At 54.3% G+C, this 24,605-nt stretch overlaps 5 protein-coding genes across 5 annotated transcripts; 3 read left to right on the top strand and 2 right to left on the bottom strand.

Moving 5' to 3' along the window:
• Positions 1 to 1,485: 1,485 nt before the first annotated feature.
• On the bottom strand, positions 1,486 to 1,838 carry CDEST_09989 (uncharacterized protein; the record flags this gene model as incomplete). The annotated part of the gene is made up of 2 exons (XM_062926147.1): positions 1,486 to 1,649; positions 1,730 to 1,838. The coding sequence occupies 2 exons, from the start codon at positions 1,836 to 1,838 to the stop codon at positions 1,486 to 1,488; spliced, it is 273 nt and encodes a 90-aa protein (XP_062782198.1).
• A 1,367-nt stretch (positions 1,839 to 3,205) lies between these two features.
• On the top strand, positions 3,206 to 4,530 carry CDEST_09988 (uncharacterized protein; the record flags this gene model as incomplete). The annotated part of the gene is made up of 4 exons (XM_062926146.1): positions 3,206 to 3,329; positions 3,601 to 3,697; positions 3,831 to 4,033; positions 4,193 to 4,530. 4 exons carry the CDS (start codon positions 3,206 to 3,208, stop codon positions 4,528 to 4,530), a joined length of 762 nt encoding a protein of 253 aa, XP_062782197.1.
• Positions 4,531 to 7,233: 2,703 nt separating this feature from the next.
• CDEST_09987 (uncharacterized protein) lies at positions 7,234 to 10,934 on the top strand. The gene is made up of 2 exons (XM_062926145.1): positions 7,234 to 7,898; positions 8,624 to 10,934. Exons 1-2 carry the CDS (start codon positions 7,649 to 7,651, stop codon positions 9,940 to 9,942), a joined length of 1,569 nt encoding a protein of 522 aa, XP_062782196.1. The 5' UTR covers positions 7,234 to 7,648; the 3' UTR covers positions 9,943 to 10,934.
• Positions 10,935 to 12,308: 1,374 nt separating this feature from the next.
• On the top strand, positions 12,309 to 14,455 carry CDEST_09986 (Putative transcription factor CBF/NF-Y/archaeal histone domain, histone-fold). Its single transcript, XM_062926144.1, has 4 exons — positions 12,309 to 13,075; positions 13,162 to 13,295; positions 13,424 to 13,542; positions 13,664 to 14,455. Exons 1-4 carry the CDS (start codon positions 12,707 to 12,709, stop codon positions 14,110 to 14,112), a joined length of 1,071 nt encoding a protein of 356 aa, XP_062782195.1. The 5' UTR covers positions 12,309 to 12,706; the 3' UTR covers positions 14,113 to 14,455.
• A 3,219-nt stretch (positions 14,456 to 17,674) lies between these two features.
• CDEST_09985 (Putative chromatin-remodelling complex, RSC SWI/SNF subunit Rsc7/Swp82) lies at positions 17,675 to 22,860 on the bottom strand. Its single transcript, XM_062926143.1, has 3 exons — positions 21,367 to 22,860; positions 21,035 to 21,118; positions 17,675 to 20,908 (listed from the first exon to the last, which is right to left on the bottom strand). Exons 1-3 carry the CDS (start codon positions 21,431 to 21,433, stop codon positions 19,143 to 19,145), a joined length of 1,917 nt encoding a protein of 638 aa, XP_062782194.1. The 5' UTR covers positions 21,434 to 22,860; the 3' UTR covers positions 17,675 to 19,142.
• Between the last annotated feature and the right edge of the window lie 1,745 nt (positions 22,861 to 24,605).

Genomic DNA, 24,605 nt, shown 5'->3' with positions numbered 1-24,605 from the left:
CCTTGAAAGTTGCAACTGAGATACGTCGCGAACGCGGTCCCTCTTGAGGTCGCACGAGTACAAAATATGGAGGAAAACACGGTAGGAAAACACGGTATAAGTGTCATGTCCAACACTATTGCAGGTTGTAACGAGGGGGGACAATTGACACCCCCGGCTGGTGTCGTCAATATCGTGACGAGGGCCCAGGGTTCAGCCATCGAAAGGCACGGCGTTGGGCTGAGAACTATGATCGTCTGTCCGGTCCCTTGCAGTAACTCTGCAGCGTCTCCTCCTCGGGCTGGGCCAGACCATGACGAAGGCCAAAAGAGGGGAATACTAACGCAGGGAGAAAGGCCGCAAGATGCAGTTTGCGACGACGACAACGAATCGAGGCCCGATGAAAGAGCGGTGAATTGGCACTGCAGCACTCCATCATCGTCGGGCTCTCCACTTCCCAAGCCGCAACATGGTCAGCAGATGGCTTCGACCCCCGCTAAAGGGCAGCCACAAGGTGAAAGTGGTGCTCTTGGTACCTGACAGCTAGATGCCGGGGCTCGCTGTGCGAGTAGGTAATTGTTGGCCGGCCTGGTGGTAGTGCCCCTCCCCCATCCGTCCATCTCCATGAACCTGTCGACAGCCAGATTCGTCCAGGGTTGAACCTTTGAATTCTCACGACGACGTGGCTATGGACCCGGGACGGCAAGTAATCGATACGGACCCCACGCCGACTGAGCCCCCTGCAGCGTTGATCCGAGCATAGCGGAGAAGGCCTCACAATGGCGACTCGCCCACGAAACCACCTCCCCCTTCTCTCTCACTCTCTTTTCAAATGCCAGCATGCGTCTTCTCCGATGTGCTGGGCTTAGCCCGAATCAACTTGGCGACTTCCTGCTGGGACCGTTTGGCTGCATCTCGTATAACTGTACGGATACTCCGTACACAGTAAGTACATTTAGCTGGTTGGTGGCCATGCACGCACTTCCGCGAGCCAACGATTGCTAGACAAGGTTGCCAGCCCCTCATTGCGATGGCGCGGGTGGTCATTCTCCGTACCGATAATAGTCAACCAACTGGCTCAGCAGGCAAAAGGTTTCCCAAGGCCTCAAGTGGGAAAAGCCTGGTATACACAAGGTGACACGAGTAAGCATGATTGATGCCTGTTCCTTTGCCCACTTGCGCAATTCCTCGCTGGCCGTGAGGGCGTCTGGACGATATTTGGCGGCGGAAGGGGGATCAAGGAAAGAGGGGGTTCTTTTCGATGGCGATTTTGGTTTATCGATATCCGTACTTAGAAGGCTGACAGACCGACGGATGGAAACCAAAGCCAGCGTCGCGGGAGGAGGGGTAGATTCCTTGGCTTGTGTGGACAAGGTAACATCAGGCGTGAAGCTGACCACTGAAGCTGAACGTATCCGAAGCCTCTTCCAATGGAGACTAGGCCGATATGGACTGCGCCGAGCAGTTTGTTTCCGCTGTCAAGCAATCCAACCAAGCTCTTTATGGTCAGACCGACAGGCCGGCGACATGGCTTTGGTTTTTACCGGAATGTGATCGTTGAAAAGATGAAAACGATCGGGTCTCATCAAGAGCCTCGTCCATCAAGGGCCATGGAGGCATGGCGCATGAGGACAGCTCCCAGCACAACGAGGTGCCCGATCTTGGCGAACCTATGGGCGTTGATGGCGGCAGGCCAGTGCCGCGCACCTTGAAGGTAGGCAGGCGTTGAGGTAGAAATCGCAGCAGTTACCAGTGCATCTCCAGAGTGTCGGCCAAACCTTCCAAGTGACCGCAACCTCATTCCAACTGTGATCTTGGCTTGCTGGCTCGTTGCTGACCCGTTGACCGGTGCTAGTCATCGTTCACACCGTACCCATAGGCATGTCTCTGATTTCCTTGAGTACAAGACTGTCTCAGCACCATATCGAGGTACAGGAGTATTGCACCAACTTTGATGCTCACCGTTGCTGCTGAACGGCTTGGAGCGGATAGGGACAAACCGTGGCGCTGGCGCCGATTGTCACACTGCTCATGTGGCGTTTGCGGGACACGTCAATGCAACGTAGCTTGTCTCTACCCTTTGGTCCTCGATGTTGAGTGGCTTGATGATACTGATCACCTGCCCCTCCATCAGGTCCTGTGTGTGTGTGTGTGTGTGTGTGCGCGCGCTCTAATGGACGATAGTTTGAAATCAAGAAGCGAGCTTGGGGTGTCTCGATGGTATCATGTTGGCTATCTAATCGTAGAGCTAGATCGAGTCTAACTAAAATAATTCAAGGAGGAGGAAAAGAAAGAAAAAAGAAGAGGAGGAAGAAGAAAAAAAGAGAGGAAAAGACGCAACACCACCGCCAATCGCTAACGGCGCGAAACCAGCCAGCGAGCCAACTCACCAACCTAGGTAAGTACTTTGAACTGAGGGAGGCCGCAGTGGGCACACTTGCTGGATAGGGCGCCGAGACCAGTGTGCGAGTCGGTGCAGCTGCATCCCCGCATGCAAGGTACCAGGGGTAATCATGGCGACTCGACGACACATCAGAGGTTGTTCCTTGCTTTTCTTGCTTCCAAAGACGGATCGGCCCTGGTCCGTCTCGACCGACGTTGCAAACGAACTAGTTCCATTTTGATCGTTGTCTTCCTTCTGAACGGGAAATGCTCCGAGGTTCAACAGTGAGCCTCCGAGCGCCGTGCTGCATCCTTGTTGGGACTCCCTAGTGCCCGCAACAAACACGTCGTTCACAGCCGAAGAGAGGACCATGGCCGACGACAGTCTAGCCATCTAGGCAGCTTCTCTCAGCGAGATTCGCACACATGATTTGATTGTCTTGAACCAGGAAAACACTGCCAGAAGAAGACGATTTGAGATAACCCAGAAAGAGCATGGAGATACCCTAGAACATGACCATGGTCGACAGTGCACCGCTGGAGAAGTAATAGATTAATAATTAGGAATGATGTTTTTGTAACCGGGCAATCGTGTCGCGAAGCGTCGACGGAGATTTTTATCCAACTTGGGTTCTCGCCGCAAGGTTACGGTTACATGAACCGCCTCTTGCGTCCTCACATTGTGGAGCTTGAGAGATGAGTGGTTGTGCTTTGGAAGCCGGCTGTCATCGTTCTGACGCTTGTTCGCTGTTGTGTGTTCTCCGTACCGACCCAGACTTCTGCTCGCCATGGCACGCCGGACGATCCCCCGAACCACTGAACCCACAGTCGTCCGAGGGCAAACATGGCAGAACTAGGCGAAACATTGCATGGCCTGGAAGCGGATGGTCGCCAGACCGAGTCGTCCCCCGGAGCAGGCCGGGTTTCAAAATGCCATCCGCACAAGCCCGAGTCCGAGTTTGTGAACCGTGAGTGAAGGAAGTACCGTCTGGAATGTGATGCGTCACGCCCCTTGCATGAGACCCGGTGAGGAGACCAGACAGTGCTGCGCTCCGGCCAATCGATGGCAACCACAATGAGGAGCGTAATACCCCGCGTTGTGTTGTTCCTTTTTGTCTTTTCTGGCTCGACCAGGCCCGAAAGCTTGGAGAAGAAGGGTTCGGGTACCTATTGATCCGGCGTAGCGAACCATCATAGCTGGTAGGACTCGTGGTACACACCTGACACCGCCCTCATCAGCAAAGACGACTGCCATCCCATCCTCATCCCGGGGCATCCTTCTCGAGTCCAGGCCCAAGCCTCGGGGCCAGTTCGTGTCTGGAGTGTTTGGTGTCTGGTGTGTCTGACTGGCGCCTAGTGCTATCGGCTGGCGTGGTGTGGCAGCGGCAAGACTTGACTCGCTCACCGCTTCGGGCGCGAGACGTGGGGGACCTGGACAGGATGTGCCACGTCGGACTCGGGCGTCCCAGTTTCTCAGCGGCCGGCGCCATAGATGGCCGATCACAAACCGTGTTGAAAGGCGTCGCTTCCTCTCAGACCGGACCCTCGACGGGTGTCATGCCAAAGGCAGTTATCGAAGGAGTAGATCTGGGCATCGATACGGCCGCTGGTCGTTTCTCAGGGTCTGTAGCCCCAAGCTGTGGCGGGGGCGACAACAAGCGGAACAAAGTATGTCAGTTCACTGCGGTGCAGGACAAGCGCAGCACAGGTGCAGCAGCAGGGGTGCCTCTAGATGACACACCACTTACACAGGCAAGTTTTGTGATTATCTGGCAGGCATCGATAACAGAGCAGCACGGCACAAGCTGTCATTGATGCTGTGTCTCGTCAGATGGCTGCGACGTGCCTGACCACCGACCACCACCGGCTACTGGCCAGCGCTGCACTGATGCGGGCTGCAAGGTTGTGGGGAACGAGACGGGGGCCCTGGCGACTGGGGAGGGGGACAAATCGCTTGCATGGAAGCGAGCGAGAATAGAGGGGGTGTGGATGGGATTCGCGTGGTATCCGGACAGTCGCCAAAATTTGACATGGCCTGTTTGGCTGGCCTCGCGCAGCGGCGTGCCTTGGCCTGGCCAACTTCGGAGCGAGAAGGGGGAGAGGAAAGGTCAGGGCGACCTGCAATTGCACCCTGCGTTGGCAAACGTGCAGTCACAGTTGTGGCCGTAGTCGGTGTTGACTGTCCGCCGAGTGTCCCTTCATCGGTCCACCTTGGCCATCTTCGCCTTCACCTTAGCTTACCGGACGGTCAGTGGCTAAGACCAGTGGATTTGTATGGCTTGTGCCCGGTCGGAGAGGTTGCGAGCGCACAGGTACGTAGACACATTCGCAGGTTAAGGCACGGCCTTTGGACTTGGTCGGTTAAGATCTGTAAATACCTACACTACGGATACAAGAATGGCGATGGCCTATTATCGACATCTAGGTCGAGGTCTGTGGCCGATGCGCGAGAGTCGAGTCAAGGATGCTGGAAGTAGAGATGGTGAGAGTGAGGTCAGGCTGTGACATTGCATTCATGAGAACGTATACAGGGTCTCCATAGGTAGGTCCGGTACATACCGCTTCGTCTTTCACAGAAGTCGCCCCCCTTATGTTCCTCCTCCGGATACCTACCCACGTCGCTAACTGAACGAGCCTCTGTCTGGACCCGAACAGGCCAAGACTCGCAACACTGCTGGCTGCGCAGTTGCTCTTTCTGGAAGCTCAGGGTCGGTTTTGGGAACGCAATCTCGCACAGCAACCTGCTTGGAGATTGTGTCGTGTTTTCGCACCCTGCGCTGCCGAACTCTCTGTCCCGGGGGTCCGCTTGCTGCTGGGAACCCAAATTAGAACCGTCCGTCCTTACCTACCACTGCCAACCATTGCCGGGCCAGGTGGCGCCCGCAGCAAAAGATGAGACCCAGCATTGAGGTGATGTTGGTTGTGTGGTGTTTGCGCCTTGCACACTGAATTTTGCTGAGGTACGTGGCTAAGGCGGTCCCTCTCGAGGTGCCCTTTGCGTGCACTTTACGTAGCCATGTCCTGCATAGTGGAATCTGCACGATTTGCGGATACAGAGTATCCGCGTCCGTACTCTGTACTCTGTACACGTGTATGGATATAGCTGACGGTCATAGCACCACAGCTTTGCGGTGCTTTTTTCACGTTGCTGCCGGGGGCTGCCCTTGTCCCATGCAGCAGCCAGCTCGATCCAATGGGACCGGTCAGGGATTAGGGGTCGTGATTCTTGAATCCATTCTGACCCCAGTCGCTTGTACCTGGTGTGCCCCGATTGTGACTGTACGAATGCACTACTCTGTGCTCTGTGGTGTACACGGTATCTCCCCCTTATGGAGGATAAGATATCTGGCTTGTGACTGGATACGAATACTCTGTATCTTGTCATATGTCTATTTGACAGTGGGCGGAGCATCTACATAGTCCCGCACCCAGCATGGTTTCTTTTCCTGCGTTCCTCTCAATAAAAGCAAAGTTGCACTATTCTTCGACTGATGTTTTCTCAATGTGGAAGTTCACTTACAAGGTACTTGTGCGTGTGAGTGATGACATGTTCAATGTTGGGCATAACACTTGTACTGTGTTTTATTACCCCCCATTCCATCTCCCATATTGTATACCTGTGTGACTTTGAGAGGGACCGCCTTGGCTACGTACTTTAGTGAGTGAGTGAGTAAGTATATGGTAGTTAGTTGAGCAGGTGCATTAGCTCCGTCTTGAGACGGGCTACTTCTTGGCCCTCATTCGATCGTCTGTGTCTGGGCTCTTGATGGTCTCAAGAAACGTCCACCCACATGGCACCAGCCAGCGCATGAAATCCGTTCTGATGTGTCCCGGTTTGGGCAGCGTCACATACATCGTACGTGTGGTCTGCCTTGTCTTTCATTGTCCGGGTGGGTTGTCGAGATACGTACAACACTGGCTCGGGCCGGTTAGATGAGGCTGATCAGGCTGTTTAGGCTGCGACATGCTGCCCGTCTGCCCTATGGCATGTACAGGAGAGAGAGAGAAGAACAGAACATATCCCCCTGCCGGTATTCACACGTCCTGATTAGACAAGTGATAATGATCCATGTTGCGTCCAAGGCTCGTTGCTGATTTGGCCAAAATGCTCTGTTGGTTGAGCCTAGCAGCACACTCCGAACACTCGGTCGCTTTGTTTCAACTGCGAATGTTACACGCTGCTTCTCCCCGCTCGACCTCGTTCTCGCTGTCGGCTTCTGGAAGGCAATCGCGCTACCCGAAGAAACAACGGCCAACATCGCCCCCTGGCGGTTGGTAGCCAAAGTACAGGTATCCCGGACCTTGTCCGGCGTGTATCTGACGTAAGTGAGCACGATGTACGATGCCGCCGCAGCGTGTTCCGTCCGTGGGCTGAGGAGGTTGGCTGGCTACACCACCCACTAGGAGAAGGTTCAGGTCGTCCATCCCGCCTTAGTCCTCTTTTCCCGTTACTCGACCATCGCCCATCAACGCCATCGCCCAGTTAAATCCGTCCAAGTCAAAAATTAGAAACAACAACGCCTCCTCCAATGAAAGCTCGCATGTGCTCAGGTACCGCAAGACGATACCCACGCCCCAAACGTGTGCACCCCTCTCTTTCTTCCCTGTTCCTGTTCCTGTTCCTGGAGCGTGTTCGTTGTCTACTTGTCCTCCTCCTCCTCTACCACCACCACAATCACTACCGCCGCCGCCGCTGCTGCGACTCCTCTTGTCTTCACCCCTCCCCCTGGTTCATGGACCCCGACACACATCTCAACCTCCGAAGTCCCCACCTGGACCCGCCTCTCCACATCGGACTCGTTGCGTGCAGTGCTTTGCCCTGGGTTCGTTTCTTCACCCTCCTCACGGACCACTCCTCCTGATCACAGACACCAACACACGACTGACACCAGGCACAGGAGTTTGCGACCACTACCAACTCCTAGGTACCTAGGGTACGTTGTGCCGCCCACTTACCAACTTAGTTTCTCTCAGCCTCTTCTCTCTCCTCCGCTCACCACACGCGCACACCAGCACACCAGCACACACCATGCTGCATCATGGACCTTGCGCACCCCCCCGCCGGGAAAAGTCCCATATTTTTCCCCTGCGGGATTATTCACATGCCGTCGTTCCCAAGCGGGTGCACGGTTGTACAGCTTATCCCTACCCTTGTCTCTCTCACACTCCATCTCTCTGATCCTCGTCTCCAGCGAGATGTGTGTGTGTGTGTGGCCCGTACATCGTGTGTGCATGGCTACAAAGGTGGTCCAAAGTGCCACCACCCGCCAGTCTTTACATCGTTCCCATGTCAGTGCTGCTGCAAGTGCCGCATCCGAGAAACCAGGCACAGTCGGCCTACTGCGCTTCCCACACATACTGCTGCAGGCTCATACATAACCCATCGTCGCTGTCCGTCTTCCTGTCTGATCCCGTTCTCCGAGAGCCTCTTGCAAGAGACCCCGGCCCTTCGTCTTCCCGTTCACGAAGGTCTCTGATATCAACCGGCTCCCAATCCAACACCGGAGTCGTCGAACCCGACTTGACCTGGCCAAGAGGTCCAAGACCAAACCTGTTTGTTCCCCCTTTCCTCCTCCCTGTTTTCTCTCATGTACGTCTGTTTGCCTTTTTGGTTCGATTTCGAAGAAGAAACACCCCGAGGTTTGGATGGTGCAAGTCACTCAATGGCCCGCTTCTCGATCTGAGCACCGCCCTTTTTAATCCAATATCACATCGGGCTGGCCCTTACGACAACACACGACGAGCCATCCCGGAAAATGTCGACAACGAGAATGCTGTTGGCCACGGCCTTATTTTCGGGCCGGTCGTTTCCCACTCGAGCTTTTGTGTTGCGACAGGCCGACAGCGACGATGGCGAGAGGCAGGGAAAAGGTAAAGGCAAGGGAAATGGAAAGGGAAAAGGCAAGAATGGTCCTGAGCGAACCCCTGCCACAGTTCCTGGAATCGACCCTCAGCCTAGAGTTGAAATCGACCCCGCTGCGCCTGTCCTTGGACCCGGAAGAGTGGACGGCGGCGACAATTTCGTTGAGATTCCTAACAACCCCAAAAATGGAGGACGAGAAGGTGTGGCATGGCACAACTCTCACCACGAAGCACCCACCTCTCACCTCAATACATCAGCCACTTCGTTCCGTCCGCGATCCTCTTCGAGCCCAGTTCTAAAAACAGCTGCCTGCCCTGCTCGACGCTTCCGGCCATTTTGTTCTCATCTTGTGCTTATACTGCTTGTACATATCAACATGGAGCTAATGAAACCTCACAGGAGCACAAAACGAGGGACCATCGCCCCCGCCACCACCGGAGGACCCAGTCCTGACTCCGGAAATCCCAACCCAGGAGCCTCCTCCACCGCCTCCTCCTCGTGAAGAGCCGCCGCCGCCGCCACCGACCCCGGAAACTACGGCACTAGCCGGAGCTGGAAAGTCATCAACTTCGCCATTCATTCCCGTACTTTCTACTTCAGGAGCATCTGGACCTGCTTCAGTAACTTCCTCCCCGACGCCGACACGCTCGTTTCCTCCGCCATTCGTTCCACAGTCGAGCACGCCTGCTTCCAACTTCCCGCAGCCGTTTCCTAAGCCGAGCCCGCCACCCAGGTTGCCTCAGTCAAGCTCACTGGCACCCGTGGTCATTGTAGTTCCAGCACCGACGTCGAAGCCGCAGATCCAGGTGCCACCCGTTGCTCAGCCGACTGATGCCGGCAGCAGACCCCCGTCGTTCTTGGCGCCAGCTGCACCTAGCTCAACATCACTGACGGACCAGCACGGCGCCATGGGCGGCAACAACTCCCAGGGAAGTGATGGCAACCAAAGCCTCGTCGTTGCTCTCAGCAGCGTCTTTTCAGTGCTCGGTGTGGTCATCATCATAGGGGCAATTTGCCTCTGTTACCGTCACCGCCATGGCCGCCTCCCGTTTAGTCGCCGGGGTAACAAGCCCATCGACGATGAGGAGATTGAGTCTTGGAAGGCTTGCCGGACGATTGAAAAGTGCACTACAATCGTTGTCGACGAGCATAACAAGCATGGCTCGTCTGACTCCGTCCGCAAGCCAGCCAGCGTCATCGTCTATCAGAACCACGGCCATTACCAACCTCGCGTTTCGACTGACACGGCCTCGCGCTCTATCCACCACAAACGGAGCATGGACAAGAAGAGCATTGAACTTCCGCAGACCCCCGTCCTCGCAAGAGCCCCTAATGCCCGTGTTGGCCTCACGGATGACACCATCGAAGGTGACCTTGCCTTCCTCCCTTCTCCGAAACGCCGAAACTCGAGGCTATCCAAGCTGCCGCCGTTGTCCCCTCGTCACGGCAGACATCGAAGCTCCCGTAGCAGCGCCAGCGTCGGTACTCTACGCGATCACTGGTACGGCTACTACACCGATATGGAGCTGTCACCGCGCGCATCTACAGATCATTACGACCACATGCCCTCCTCTGCGCACTCAGATGGCAAGCACCAACACGTCTACATGTCTTCCTCGAACCCTCCTAGATTATCACTAGATGACGAGTTCTATCTGGGTGGACTTTCTCCCCGTCCTCTTCTTCGGCAATCAGAAATTGGACTCGCCGTAGGTTGAGGCGAGGACCAACGACTAGAACATGAGGCGGTGGCTACGCTGGTTCATGGAGGGACTTGCCACCCGACTCCACCATCCGTTGCAACCAACCATTTCAATTCTTACAGCAATATTTCGGAAACCTTGCAGATGATAACATACGACACACGCTAAGATATTCCATCTGTTTCGGCCTTCGCACTTTTCCCGCAGGTCTGGGAGATTGCGTGTGCGGGGTGCCGTTGAGCATCCGATTCACGCCTCAATGGATGGTAGCTTATTACAACAACCCCTTACGACATTGAAACCACTATCATGACGTGGTGTGTGAGATTGGTCTAATCGTTCCGGGACAGTGGCAACCTTCCTTCCCGCTGTTTTTGTCGAGCATCTTCCTGATGCCATCCACGGGGGTGTCGAAGACTTGGCGTGCGCATGTCACTACTAGTCAAGCCCCTTTCATTATGTTCTTAGCTGAAAAAGCATACTCGCTTCACCATGTCCATATGGACAAGAAGCATCGATGTCTGGAACGACGTCTTTTTCTTTGTGGTCTCTGGAACACCGATCTTGGAGCACCACATTTGGGAATGGTGATGGATATACCCACTTGACGAGGACGATCTATTACAGCTGCGACGCAGCGCTGTCGTCGACAATTCCTTTTATTTTACCTTCTTGAAACTTATTCCTTAGCAAGACCTGGATCTTAATTGAATGAGCACGTCCACTCGCAACAATCTGACGTTTTGTCTGCTTCGCCGTCGTGGTACCTGTGACTAAATTACGAGATGGCCTGCGGGCTCTTTACCAACTATGGCAGCAGCCGCAACCGATGTAGGAAGTCCCAGAAGGGGGGGTTCGTGCGCAATCCGTTCCCGTTATGTCACTTATATTGGCAATGTCCGTCGTCGTAGCGTCGATGTAGACGGAGTACAGAATGCTCGGCTGTATCCAGGAGCCTCCAGAAGAGAAAACCGATTATATCAAGAAGCTCGTGTGTGTGAGAGAGTGAGCCTTGGTGATCGGTTTCCCATGTCTCATGTCGAGGTCAACGCCGTTGTCGACCATGGCGCAGACAAGCCGCTTGCCCAGGATCGCTGGTGAAACGTGAAACGGTAGCCTGGGGAGTACAGGTATATTCCCACCCGCCAGAAGGCTGCAAATAGAACCGACAACCTTGAGGGCGTTGAAGGGGATGAATGAGCCATACTGCGACACCTGCCATCCCAGGATAGCGGATACGATGACGGGAGAGAGTGCTGAAACGCCGACGGGCTCCAGGGAGCGGTGCCGTGGGCACGACAGGGGAGGCGGGGTAGAAAGAGACGGCCTCGTACCTATACGCTTGACGAGAAACATTGGTCATCGTTGACAGCGTCCTGGTCGTCGTCGTCTACGTACCTCCGGGTTGATCATGTTGATGCCTGTCCCGTAGGTGTATCGAGATATGTTAAAGTTGAGAAATTTGGAGCATGCTCGCGCAGCGGCCCTCCTTATTCGTCCGTCGTACGACATGACTCGCTGAGGATTGCCCAGACCGACGATAAGAAGGCTAATTCACCTTCGCCCCCCCCCTCTCCTTCTCCTTCCAAACACCTGAACGGTGTCGTCCAAAGGACAGAGTAGAAAATCGCACAACGTTGGGACAAAAAGGAAAAGGGGCCCACGGGGGTGTGTGCAAAGCACGATCCAACGGTGGTGCGCAACGCATCATCGTGGCACGCGTAAGAGAGCGAAAGAAACACAGGGAAATGGATTGGGTATGAAGAAAAACAAGAACAGGCTCCGATGCAGCCGTCTTCTCTTATGAATCAACCCACCCCCCCCCCCCCCCCCCCCCCCCCCGAGAGAGAGGCGAAATATGGCTATAAGGCGTCGAAGAAGATGGGCTTAGACTGATTACAAGACCTGACTCTGCCGGTCGGTTATGAGCCCTTCTGAGGCTGTGAAGGTTTTGATACTTGTCGAGTCGTGGCACAGAGGACGGCTTGAGGAGCAGGGCAGGACTAAGACTGGAAAAGTTGGGTGAGATGAGAAGCAAGTGAAATGAGACATGAGAGATGCAACGAGAGGTCGGGAGTTTGCTTACACGGATTTGCCCATGTTGCGTTCTGTATACAGAACGCAAGTAACTTATCGCGGCCACGGGAGTTTTGTGATAATAGAATAATATAACGAAACATTGATGTCGTTGTACTACCTACCTGACTGAGAAGTTCAGTTTGGATAGGTGTGTTAGGTAGAATGAGTAACGAATGTACTTAACGCGTCCTGACCCGTAAGGTGGGTCCAAGTCGCGTCCAAGATGTGGACGCGCTAGGTCGACAACGGCACCGCGCCCTGAAATCACAAGTTCCCCTCAGTGTCAACCACTGCTTCGGAAGTTGGGCATCGTCCGCGGTAACAAAGCATCACAATTCTTCTCGCACCCATGAGACAGCCAACTGATTGAAGTCAGAAAACCCGCTCTTGAAGGCAAGGAAACCCGTGCCGCGGGAGACATTATCCCCCCTTTCCCCTTTCCCCTCCCACATCTCTCGTGAGAGCGGAAAACTTCATCATCTCATTGGAACCGCCGACAATCGACAGCTGGACAAGCCCAAGCAAAAAATCGCAAGCATCCACCCAACCCACGCGAACACTCACCCAATTCCCGCAAGACCCGCGCAGCCCAGAAAGAAGTTCCAGGGGTTGGCCTCCGTTTTCTCCACATTAATCCATGGGCGGCTACCTGCTCTGGTATCCGTAATACTTCGCAACGCAAACCTGACGACACACAATTATGCCTCCGCGCAAGAGCGACGCGAGCCGACGAAGCGACGTATCCAACGCACGCTTCATCGTCATGGACGAAGACCCAGCCCCCGCAGCCACACCGGCCACTGCGGCTAGCACCAGCAGCAATGGTGCGGCGGGCACACCATCCGCGGCCCCCAGGACAAAGGCCTCGGTCTCGGTCTCGGCCTCCGCGACGCCGTCCAGCGTACCTCCCGCCGCCGCTGTGTCGACTCCCGACTCCGCCGCGAGAGTGAGGCCGACGTCGTCGACGCCGCTGACTACCACGACGGTACTGCATGCGGGCTCAGAGAAGAAGGAAAGCCAGACGCATGACAAGATGGCCAAGGCCGATAGGGATGCTCTCACCATTGAGGTTCGTGACGACTGTGCCATGGTCCTCCTGACGTTGCATTGTCATAGGATTGGTGGGTGGTGACCCGTGGCTGACATGGCTTGTAGGACCTGAGCTTGCCCAAGTCTATCATCACGAGGCTGGCAAAGGGTGTGCTCCCGCCCAACACGCAGATCCAGGCCAATGCCGTTCTAGCCATGAGCAAGAGCGCAACCGTTTTCATCAGCTATCTCGCTTCGCAGTACGTGCCGCCTCTCGTCCCCTTATGGTCAAGTGATACCTCACGAAACACCTCGCCAGGAGATATCTTTATTTCCTCCATCTCATCCTTCAGAAAGACCAGTGAAACTGACAGACTCTCACCGACAGCGCCAATGAAATCACTGTCAACGCGAACAAGAAGACCGTCAGTGCCGAGGACGTTTTCAAGGCGCTTGACGACATTGAGTTTGGGTTTCTGCGTGAGCCCCTAGAGCAAGAGTTTGCCAGTGCGTTTTTCTGTTTCTTTTGCTTCTGGGCTTTCCTTAGCCTTGCATCCGCACCCACTCGCTCACCGTCTCATTGGGGTTATACGTACGCGCAAGATTAAGGTGCTGATCTGATGTCTAGAATACAACCAAATCCAATCCGCAAAGCGCACTAACTACCGCCAAAAAGTTGCTGCCAAGAAGGGTGGGAGCGCGGCAGCAGGTGTTGCAGTAGGGGCAGCGGCCGGGGCAGCGGCTGCAGATACTTCCCTCCTCTCAAACGCTGACGACAGCGTCATGACCACAGCATCCTCCGACACAGCCCCGCGAGCTAAGAAGGCCCGTGTAGACGACTCTGCCATGACGGTTGGCGAGGATGTCGACGACGGCGAGACTGAGCCCGAAGAAGAAGCCGAGGAGGAGGAAGACAACGACAACGAAGAGGAAGAGGCCGAGGAGGAAGAAGACGACGAGGAAGACGACGACGACGAGGAAGGGGAGGGAAGCGGTGACGAAACGCAGGACGCTCTGGAGGAGAAGGGTGATGGCAGCGACGTCGACGAGGCGCTTGATGGAGACGAGAGCGACTAGCCAGTCGCTCTTGGTAGTCTATGCGTCCCCGGCCCCGGGGTTGGAGCCGGAGCCGGAGGTTGTGCCCGGACGAACCTAGTGGTGAAAGAGAAAGGGATGGTTTTCTGTTTCTCGGCAGAGAGCGCGAGATGTACGAGACGAAGTTCCTATTTTGTTTGCCCTGTAAGAGAAGGGGCCGGCAACCCCTGGTTTGGGTTACGATGGGAAAGCAAAAAAACGCCTTGATCCTTTTTTATCTTTTCTTTTTTCTTTTCGCGGATAATACACAGTTTTTCCTCTTGCAAAGGCAGATCGCAAAAGGGGGCATCAATGCCCAGCCGTCGTAAAGAGGTTTTTTGTTGCGTTCTACATGCTTCGTGGCTCGCAAGAATTTGGGGCCCTTAAATGGATATCAAAGGAGACTTTCCCGAGACGCCTTCGGCACCCAAGAAGTTTACTGCCCCCCTCCCCCCCCCCTTTTGAAGGAGAAACGGGAGCAGTGTTCTTGTTCATAGTTGCCAAAGACATGAGTTTTGATGAGTTTGATATAGAAAGATAGGGCGAGGGGGAAGGGTAGGAATCGATTGTCGTGTAACACACTCCCGAACCATCCATCGCATTGCGAAACGAACCGAAAGACAGGAGAAAGACGTGTGCCCTCTCCCCCTTTCCCAGAAAGCTTATCCCAGAGGGGACAGTAACTCGTCAACATCACCAACCTCATCGTTGGTAAGAGCGAAAGATTCAGCAGGGAGGGAGGGCAACACACTCACACACCACGGAAGTTGTCATGTAAGAAGGGGGGCGGAGGTAACACGGAAACAGAGCAGTAGGAGAATGGGGGAGGGGGGTTCGGCAAACACCTGCTAGACCTGCCGTTCATGGAATGGCATGCTTCGAATTCGCCGGCCGAACCGGCGATGTCATCAATCCCCCTCTTCTCTCTCCTCCTTCGACCGCGAAATCCCGAACGTTTTGCGTTCGGGCCGCACCGTGTGTTTACATGGAACCTTTCCACAGTCTCAAATCGAGTAATGTGCACAATTCTTTCTTCTTACTCTGCTCTTCTCCTCCTACACTTCCTCCTTTCCCCGTTCATCTTTCAGAATTAGAAGCAAAAAAACCAAAAAAAAACCAAGGCGTGATGCCATGATTCCATGTATAGCCCAGCTCGGCCAGATGATCGGGCGCCCTATCAGGGATAGCAATGGCCAAATATCCCATAAGGTTTTGCTTTTTTCCCTTTTTCTTTTCACCTGTCAAGCAACCACAAGCCTCCGTGACCGCGAGGATACGATCTTGATCGCCTTGCTCGTTTCCATATTCGTATATAGCAACATCAGACGCCAAGAAGGAGGGTAAGGAGGAACAGAGGGCCTGGGCCTTTCCAGCAAAGTTCCCACTTGAAGAGTTGCTAGATTCAAAAGTACATTAACACACACACACACACACACACACACACGCATCACAGTTTGAAATGGGTGGGAACGATACATCGTTCCCTGTTTTCCGTCGAAACGCCCTTCCCATGTTTTCGTGGATCTCTTACGGTGATATGTTCATTTAGCATATTTGATTCCTTCAACTGTTGCTCCGGCACGAACCGGCCCCAGGTACATGGTTGAGGTTGAGGCCAGCAGAGAATCTCATCCGTCAACACACACTCACACCGACCTCATCATCATCTCCCGTCCAAACCACACCCCCCTTACTGAGGACTTGCAGGGAGGGAAAATACACAACGGACGGGTAAGTGATTCCGTCATTGTCTTCCAAGTATACTCTTTCACCTCTCATGATCTGTAAACCCGAACGCAGACCACCCCATTCCCCCCCAATTAAAAAAAGAAAAATTACTGGAAACGCAAGAAGAAGATAGAAAAAAAACTACTTTCAACGGCCTTACCAACTCCAACTTCCCCGTTTCGGGGTTGATCCTGTTCGTCGTCCAACGGCATAAACCCGGGCTTGAATGAGCGTAGCGACCCCGGGTCGTCAGCGCGTATGGAATGCTTCAGTCACAAATTATACCATCGAGCCCGGTCCCCATGATTGTTTCGTTTTCCCTAACATCTCCGTCTCTGCGCTGGGTTGATGTCGTCATCAAGTATCAGAGAGGCTCCGGTGCCCATGGGCTCGTTGTATTTGGCGTTCCCGTCAGCGTCTCCTTTGTGAACAGTCGCTCAGAGGCTCGAAGCTACGTCGGAATAAAGTAACGCTCGTGGAGTAAGTCATCTTTTCCCTAACGCCCCGGCGCCCGAGGCTCAATCGGACACGATAGATCCGAACCTCTGATGCCCCCTCCTCTCACCCAACGTCTCCAACACCACCATCGTCAAGATTTCCAGACTCACCCGCTCACCCGCCTCTTGAGCCGTCATCACCATAGACAGGCGGGCACTTCCATCCCAACTTCCGCTTCCCGCTCGGGCCCCGCGTGCGCCCGTACGCCTAATACGATGGCCGAAGACCTGCTGCAGGCTGCAGCCGCTACCAAGTTTTCGATCTCCCTTGCGGCCCCGAAAGAGCCGCCCCTCGCCCGGCCGATTACGCCGGGCCAGCCTTTTTTTACATCTACACCAACCTACCTCCACCCAAAACAGACTTACACACAACATCCGCTACGGATCACCCGGCTACTGCAGTATAGTCCTGCATTCTCATAAGCGAGGTAGACCGGAACACCACATGCATCCCAAGTCGTCATTCGTCATTGTCGCCTCGCCTAAAGGGTTTGCTTTACCCCCTCCCCCTCTGTCAGAACCTTGGGAGACCCGGAGGGCGACGTCCCGTGGAGACCACTGAATTGAGTAATTGCCTGCGGTGACCTCTCTGAGCACTATTGTGACGAAAAGTCCGACCCCTCTTACCGAGGCTTGGTCCAGGCCCAGCAACAGCAGCAGCAGCAGCAGCAGCGTAATCTCTGCATGGAAACGACCATCTCTGCGCCATTCGCCCTCGTCCTCTAAATTATCCTCGGCCAAGGCGTCAACGCACATGAGATCAACTCTCCCCGAGCAAGAACACACACATGTGCCTAAATAAACAGATTAATAAGGCGAATATTTCATGGCACTTTCAAGGCGGGGAGGTGCAAGAAAAGAAAAAAAAGCTTCAAGGAAGGAAGGATAAAAATGAGGGAAGTTTGTTTGAAAAAGAAGAAAAAAAGAAATCCAGGTTGCACATGTACAATAAAGCAGCAACAGCTTGTTGTCGCCAGGAGGGGCGTGGCCGGATCAGTGACGAGGAACATCCATCCACGTAGATCACCACCACACACTGACACACTGACCCCTCCTCTGTCTCACAACATGCCTGCTTTCATCCCGATAACGAGGGAGCCCGAGTCTCTGCTCCTCCTCCCTGCATCCTCCCACCCTGGAAGAAACTTTAAGGAAACGACCAGATGGCACATGCATTCTCCGGTGCGGGTTGTTACCAGCCACTCTCGTCATTGCTTTAAATAGTTGTCCCAACTCATTGAGACCCAGAGAACTTTTCACGGGGACGAGTATCAGGTTAGAATTTTAAAAGAAACGCATCTGCATTAAACTAAAAAAAAAAAAAAAAAAAAAAAAAAAAACCAACCCTCAATCGGGGGCCATGTATCGAAATGGCCCTCGCTTCTGCAAGCACAGACGTCCGTCGTCGTAAAGCAAGTGTACAGAAACAATGGGCCAGGAAACACAACAAGACAAATTCCAACCAACAGGACAATACCTCGCAAGTACTCGATTGAACTGGCCCCGGTCCGACGTCAAGAAGCCCATCGTTACCATGGCATGGAAACAACGAAACAATCCCACTCCCGATGACGGATGGGTCGTGACGCTCGCTACCCGAATCCCTTCCTGGTACCAAACGTGACTGCCAACATCATGTTCCACCCAAGTAAAAAAAACTAAATAAAAACTCCTTTGATGCTGCCATGTCGGCCGACACAAAGATAAAACAAGTCCAAAAATCATTTGATCACCTATCTCCAGGGACAACAAATTCCTCGTCCATGTCAATGCGGACTTGCCGGTTTCGAAGAGGGTGCACCCTAGATTGTTGATGAACCTTAAAACCATATTGTAACTTGCCGCCCTCATAGTTCTTTCATTTATGCCGCTACCCTCGAGTTGGGGAAGCGCCCGGCCGCACAACACGGGCCAGATCGGTACCACGGCATATATGCCATTGTTGTGAGCGTTCGGCACAGTCTTGAGCATGAAAGCTTCGGCTCCTTGTCAAGCAAGCAATGCCTGGATATGTAGGTCTCCGCACAGGATTTCGAACCCGCATTTTCATAGTTGTCGACAGCGGCATTGCTGGCCGAGGGTCGTCAACATCGCTCGGTAGTCTACGGTGTTCCAGGTAACTGAGCGTCGCGAGTTCGCATGTGTGGCGGAAGTACGCGTCAACAAAGCGTTCGTGTGGTATCGTATTCGAGAGGGTGAGAGAAACTATGTAACACAACGTGCGCAAAGGGAATCGGCGAAGAGATGACGGCGTCGGTATCAAAAGTTGCCCTGGTGCCAACAGCAAGAAGCAAAGACAACAAGTCAAAAAACAAGTAGCGTTCGAAGGCGGTGACGAGGGCGAGGAAATTCAGCAGCGTGTGAAAGGAGAGCGACAGCCAAAACGGAACATGCATACATCCTCCCGAGATGCCAAATCTTAGAAGACAACAGCTGACATCAAAGAAAAAGGAAAGGTAGAAAATCAAAACGCAATACAGTGAAGAAGCCAACATCCCCTCTCGACCTGAGGCAATATGTTCCCGGATCCCCCATCGACTCCTCTATCCATACTTCTCGGCCAAAATGCTGTATGAAGACTGATAGGCCGGTGGCCCAAAAGCACATAGCCTCCGCCTAATTGTATGCTTGGGTATCCTTCAGAAGGGCAGCAGCGAGTCTGCCGAACCGGCGAAAGCCAGGGAGTCACCGCCGCTTATATGACGAAAAAGAAGAGTGTATGTTGACATAACGCTGTTGAAGAGCTAGAGCAGCGCGGGAAAGGAAAAAAAACCAGTCTCGTTGTGTTTTGACCTCTTGCAGCAGCCTTCATTGAGGTTGGTTCGTCCACCATTGCGCAGGTGTCTGTTGATTGGACCAGGCCTGTGTTACGGCCGGAGATCCTTGGTTCGGCTGAGGCATGTACTGACGAGGAGTTTGATCCGCGGGGTAAATCCCTTGGCCAGCCCCGTAGCTCTGCCCCATACCGGGCATTCCCGAAAACTGCATCGCCGGCTGCACGCCGCTGTTCGCATGGCGGAGTTGAGGAGCTGGCGGCTGCTGGTGCGACTGCTGGCCTTGCGTCGTGTATCCTGAATAGTTGTGTTGTTGGGGGTTCTGTTGCGTCTGAGGCCACATTTGGCCGGTTCCGGGGTAATGATAGCCCTGTCCTCCTTGAGGCATGCTGCCCGCACTCCCTGCTGCGGGCAAAGTCGTTGACTTGTTGTTCTTTTGGGAAGATGGTTGGGCCATGCCTCTCATCGGAGCCTGACTGATTGGGTTCTGCGCGTGTATCGATTGAGAGTACGGCGGGGCGGACATCATCATCTGCTGGGGACTTTGGTTGGGCACGACGCCGGACTGTGGCATGTTGCTGGTCGATGCGTGTGGCGACTGCGTCGCACGCGTAGGGGGAACGGCTGCATCGCTTGTGGCAACGTTCTGGGTAAGGTTGGTAGACTGTGGCTGCTCATGTGGCCGTCTCCATATGCCCTGGAGGTAGTCGCCGCGCATCTCTCGCTGTTGGTTCAGTGTCCGGTTGTACTCGGCTGCGTGATGCGCCTGAGTGTGAACTTCTCCAACCTGGGCAGGTCGCGTCTGGTCCTGGTAGGCCGGGCCGGTGATCTCCTGGCGAGGGCCACCCTTGAGGATTCCACTGTAGTCGCGAGGGCGGTTGTCACTGAGCTCTGATCCTAGTGTTATCACGGGCATTCTGGTCGTGGTTCCGGTTGGCGCTCCAAGCATACCTGGTTGGACGATTTGGGGTTGAGGGGCGCCGGGGAATTGACTAGGCGTGTTGCTGTACACTATTTCACCGTGAGGGCCTCCCAGCAGGACCTGGTTCTGTGCCTCGGCTGCGGCCTCCCTAGCCTTGGCCGCTCCGGGTCGCTTCTCACCAGCGGGGTCGGCTTCTGTAAATCCTTGCTTGCGGGCCTTGGTTTCCCAGTAGTCGTCACGAACTCTCCTGCCGTTGACAATGACGCGGCTTCCAAACTGGCGGAACATGGATCGTGCCGTGACAATGGCAATCTGTCTCGACCGATAAGAAAAGGGGAGGATCTCCTGGCTGACAAGGTCGTCCTTCTCGGGCTGGCTGGCGATGATCTTGTAAAGCGATCTGTTCTTGTTGAAGAGTAAATACGAATCTCGGTATCCCAGTACCCTCGCGCACTCGGTCGCCAGCATGAACAGTTTATCGCCTCGATTGGGGACCAAGAACGTTCGGCATCGGTATTCGCGGCCGCCGAGGAGCTGGCCGTTGGGCATAACCTTCTTTTCTCCAAACTCATCAATTTCTCTCGGAAGATATTCGTCGCCGGCGGGGTTCAGTTGATCGGTGGTATGGTCTCTGACAGTAGGCAAGGCCTTCAAGGTGGTCTTTGTAGGAGTGGTTTTCGGCGGAGGTGAAGCCTGCGCGGGCGCGTAGGCGACAGCCTGACCCCCCGGGAGCGGTGCGCTCTGATTCTGGGGGGTCTGCGGAGGCGGGATGTTTTGAGGCATGTTGGATGGTGCCTGGGCCTGACCGGTCAATTCGGATATGCTTCCGGATGTCCTCGACTTCATTGATTTCCCACGTTTTCTCGGGTTAGAGTCACCTGCAGCGGAGACACCAGTGTTAGCTTGTATCGCGTTGCGCACAGTGGAAAGGATAGCAAGAGGTGACACGCGCAACTGCTAGATAGCACAAGCACAACGGGATCGAACGGTGGACAAGAACATACCAGCATCAACTGCAGAAACGGTTCCCTGTAGTTTGTCTGGCGAGCGGCTTCTTTTGATGCCGCGGGTGTTTGCGTTGAGCAAGTCTAGATTGTGGAAAAAGTCATCAGCATAATGTAGCAAGAAAATAAGTTCATATCGGGAAGGGTCCTTGCCATGCCTTGAGCAGGTGAGGGAAGGAAGTGGTGGTTGCGCGTGGAGAAGAATTAATTGCCAACACGGACAGGGCCTCGCAGTGGAATGCGATGACGGCTAGCGGGCAGGCTGGGTAGAGCGAGCGGGCGGGGGTGTGAAACTGGGGAGGGGGGCATTGAAGAGCGAATAAGCAACTTACCAGGAGAGTTGAGAGCAGCTGGGTTGATTGTCGCACTATCAGCTCCGTTCGGCTGTGTGGAGTACATTGAGCGCGCAAACGTCTCCCAGCAAATTCGTCAAGATCAGGACTACGAAGACGTGTCTTGATATAGTTGGATTGCCTTCCGGCCGAGTCGTTTTGAAGACAGCTGGGTCTTTTGGGGAAGGGAGGGTACGCCGGGCGGGCAGGCTTATGCGTGCATATGGTTGGTGCAGAGCTCTGAAATGCCCCTGGCAGGAAAGGTGTCGAGTAATAGCGGGTAGGAGGAGCGGAGCTGAGAAGAAATCGAATGGAACCTTTTTTCGTGACTCTGGGTATGGGGGCGTATGGTTAAAGAAACTTTGAATTCTAGATGAAATGCAAGAGTTCGAGTTGCAGCATCGGTACAACCAAGCCGTAGAACTCAATAGAGTGTCGGTAGGGTCTGTGTTCTGGGGTCTGCGGCGCGACGGGGAGGCTCTTTTTGGCGAAAGGGCCTGTGTGTAGTTGCTTTGTAAGGTGCGATGAGTATGAGGAGCGTGTGGCGATTTAGTCTCTTTTCTTTGGCGCGACAAAGGGCAGAGCAGACTGTGATGGTATTACAGACTGGAGACAAGACTGGTGGGATGAGATCGTCTGGTTCGCGACGGGCGAGATGGCGCGAAGAGTGCAGGAGAAGAAATGGAGGCTGTCGCAGGTGAATTTGCGCGCGCGCGATGGTGAAGGAGGGAAGATGGCGGATGGTTGGCTGGCGGTTGCAAAGCTGCCGTGTGGCAAGGTGTTGGACAGATGGATGATGGATGGACGGAGAGAAGTGGGCGACTGGGAACGGCAAAGCAAGGAAGCCAAGGGAGGGAAGGAGGGTGGGCGGATGATGGTGGCCGCCCTCTGATGGTTCCGCCAGGTATGCGAAGGCAAAGAAAGTACCCAGCGACGGCAGGGACCTGATTGACTGACTGACGAGGTAGACTTAAGTACGGTGAGCAGGGCGATGGAGGTATCTAGGTAGCTAGGTACCTAGATAGGTAAGAAAGCTACCTGGGGCTATAGCGGCTTTATCGGATGCTTGCGCTTGTCAACTTGCAGGGGGGCGTCCTTCGGCCTTTTGGGGGGTGAATTCTTTACGTTCCGTGGAGGGTTTTGCGCGAGTGGAACAGACGCGCCTCGGCGAAAAATTGGGGATATGGAGCGAAGGAAACGATGGTGTCCAAGATGGACGCAGAGAAATGAGTCGTTCAAGTATGACGACGAACAATAGGGTTGTCGGCGATGACTTTGTCGAGAGACGGCGAATGCTGCCGGGTCAAGTGGCCGAGGTCTAGGTAGACATGGAAGACAAGACAAGGTGATGGCGGAGCGAGGCAATGCAATGCGATGGGATGGGATGTGACGGAGGGTGAAGTAACAAGGGCCGTCGGAAGTATCCTACCTAGAAGCTAGGGTAGGTACAGAGGAGACGGGCGGCAGCCTTGTAAATTTTGCCGTTAGGATTCTGGTGGCGTCCTGTCCTGGAATCCGCGATGCCGTTCGGTGGTGTTTCGCTTCTCGTGCTCCGTTTCCTTAGCTTTGATCCGTGATGATGTTGGATCTCTGGCCGGGACAAAGAGAACTGAGTTGGCTGGTAAAGCCGGCGGCGAAGGGATTAAGATGCAGGAAATACCAACGGGACGAAATGAGGTCGAATACCGTGCAGCATGGCAAGTCTTTGGGGTGTCTCTTTTCTGTGCGTGAGAGGGAATGACAGTAGCTCGATCAGGCCGAGTGTTTAGGTAGAGATTTGGGAGGAGTACTTGGGTAGGAGGAGGAGATGATACTGGGCTCGTCGGATGGGCTGGTGCATGCACATGGAGGCAGTAGCAAAAGATACGTAGCGAAGCAGTGGCATCAAGAAGTGCAGGGGCAGGTGCAGATGTCCCGGTGCAGCGCGATGCAGATTTGAATGGAATGAGAGCCTGTGATTGAAATTGGGACCACGACCGCGATAGCAACCGCGACAACAGCGATGATGATGACAGAGAACACGGACTAGACGAATCTAAGCCGAAGACGCGCAGAAGAGCCAAAGAAGAACGCCGACGGCGACGGCGGGCGGGGCGGCGTTGTTCGGGTGTGGCGAGAAGCACTGCTGCTGGGTTTTTCTTATTTTCTGCGATGGGAGGGGGTGTGATCAGCAGAATGTGGCAGGTGTGCCGATAACTGATGGGTAAGAGGAGGGCAGACACACACAAACAGGGAGGGTGTGGAAGCAGCAGGAAGTAAGTTACGACGACGACACAGAGGGATGGACGGGAGGGAAGAGAAGAGGGGCGGGGGTGAAATTGAGGAAGCCTCTTATTTTTATTTTTACCGGTGACTCTCTTTTTCCTCTTGTGCCTTACACTTTTTTTCTAAACCCTCTCCCTCCAGATGGTTTTCTTTCTGTACGCTTGTTGTGCCGGTTCCTATCTAACTCCAATTGAGGTTGCTAATGAAAAGTAAGTATTTGTACCTGGGTAGGTAATAAAACGGATGGAACGAAACACCGGGATCCCTGATTCCCAAGGACAGGTCGTGGGCCAAGGCAGAAAGGTTAGAGGCAGGCAGGCAGGCAGTTGACCAGCTTTTTGGAGAGTGCCTGCAAGAGGCGTGTTAATGGCCCTGATCTGTTTGCTTTCCTGGTTGTGCGGGTCAGCCTCCGTCCGGTCTGCAGCGAGGGAAACGGTTTATTCATCAGCATGACCACTTCTCCGACCCTTGCTCAACAATACATCGTACCATGTCATACGCATTCAAGCAAGACGGAGTAACATGCAGCCTTTTCTGCAAAGTGGAGTAGTTCGAAAAGAGCGGGTCTGATTATCCATGTACAGGTGGGCAGTGGGTGCGGGCACAGACAGCGATGGCCCTAGAAGATACTGACAGGGATGTCATGCCCCGGGCGATGGCGCCAGCAGGGCAGAAGCCTAAGTGCAGAAGCGAGGTAGTAGACGTACGTTGTAGGAATAGTAACCAGGAGAGTACGCGTGCTATGTTTTTCTTGAACTCGGAATTATTGCCAGCAGCCATTTGCCAAGACTAGTTGCGGCTATCCTGTCCGTCTGACGGCCGGTCTGTTGCTTGCTCGTCTTTTACTTCCGTACGTATCTACCTAAATGCCTACCTAAGATAGCGAAGGTACCCAGGTGGTGAGAGGCAAGAGAGGCAAGGGGTAACGATGGCAGACTGCGGAAGTCCATTAACAGCCCAGCCCGGCGCCCAGC

The sequence above is a fragment of the Colletotrichum destructivum genome, chromosome 6, assembly GCF_034447905.1.
Source record: "Colletotrichum destructivum chromosome 6, complete sequence".
Taxonomy (NCBI): Eukaryota; Fungi; Ascomycota; class Sordariomycetes; order Glomerellales; family Glomerellaceae; genus Colletotrichum; species Colletotrichum destructivum.
Note: the sequence above shows the minus strand (reverse complement) of the source record. Positions and strands in the feature narration are given on the sequence as shown.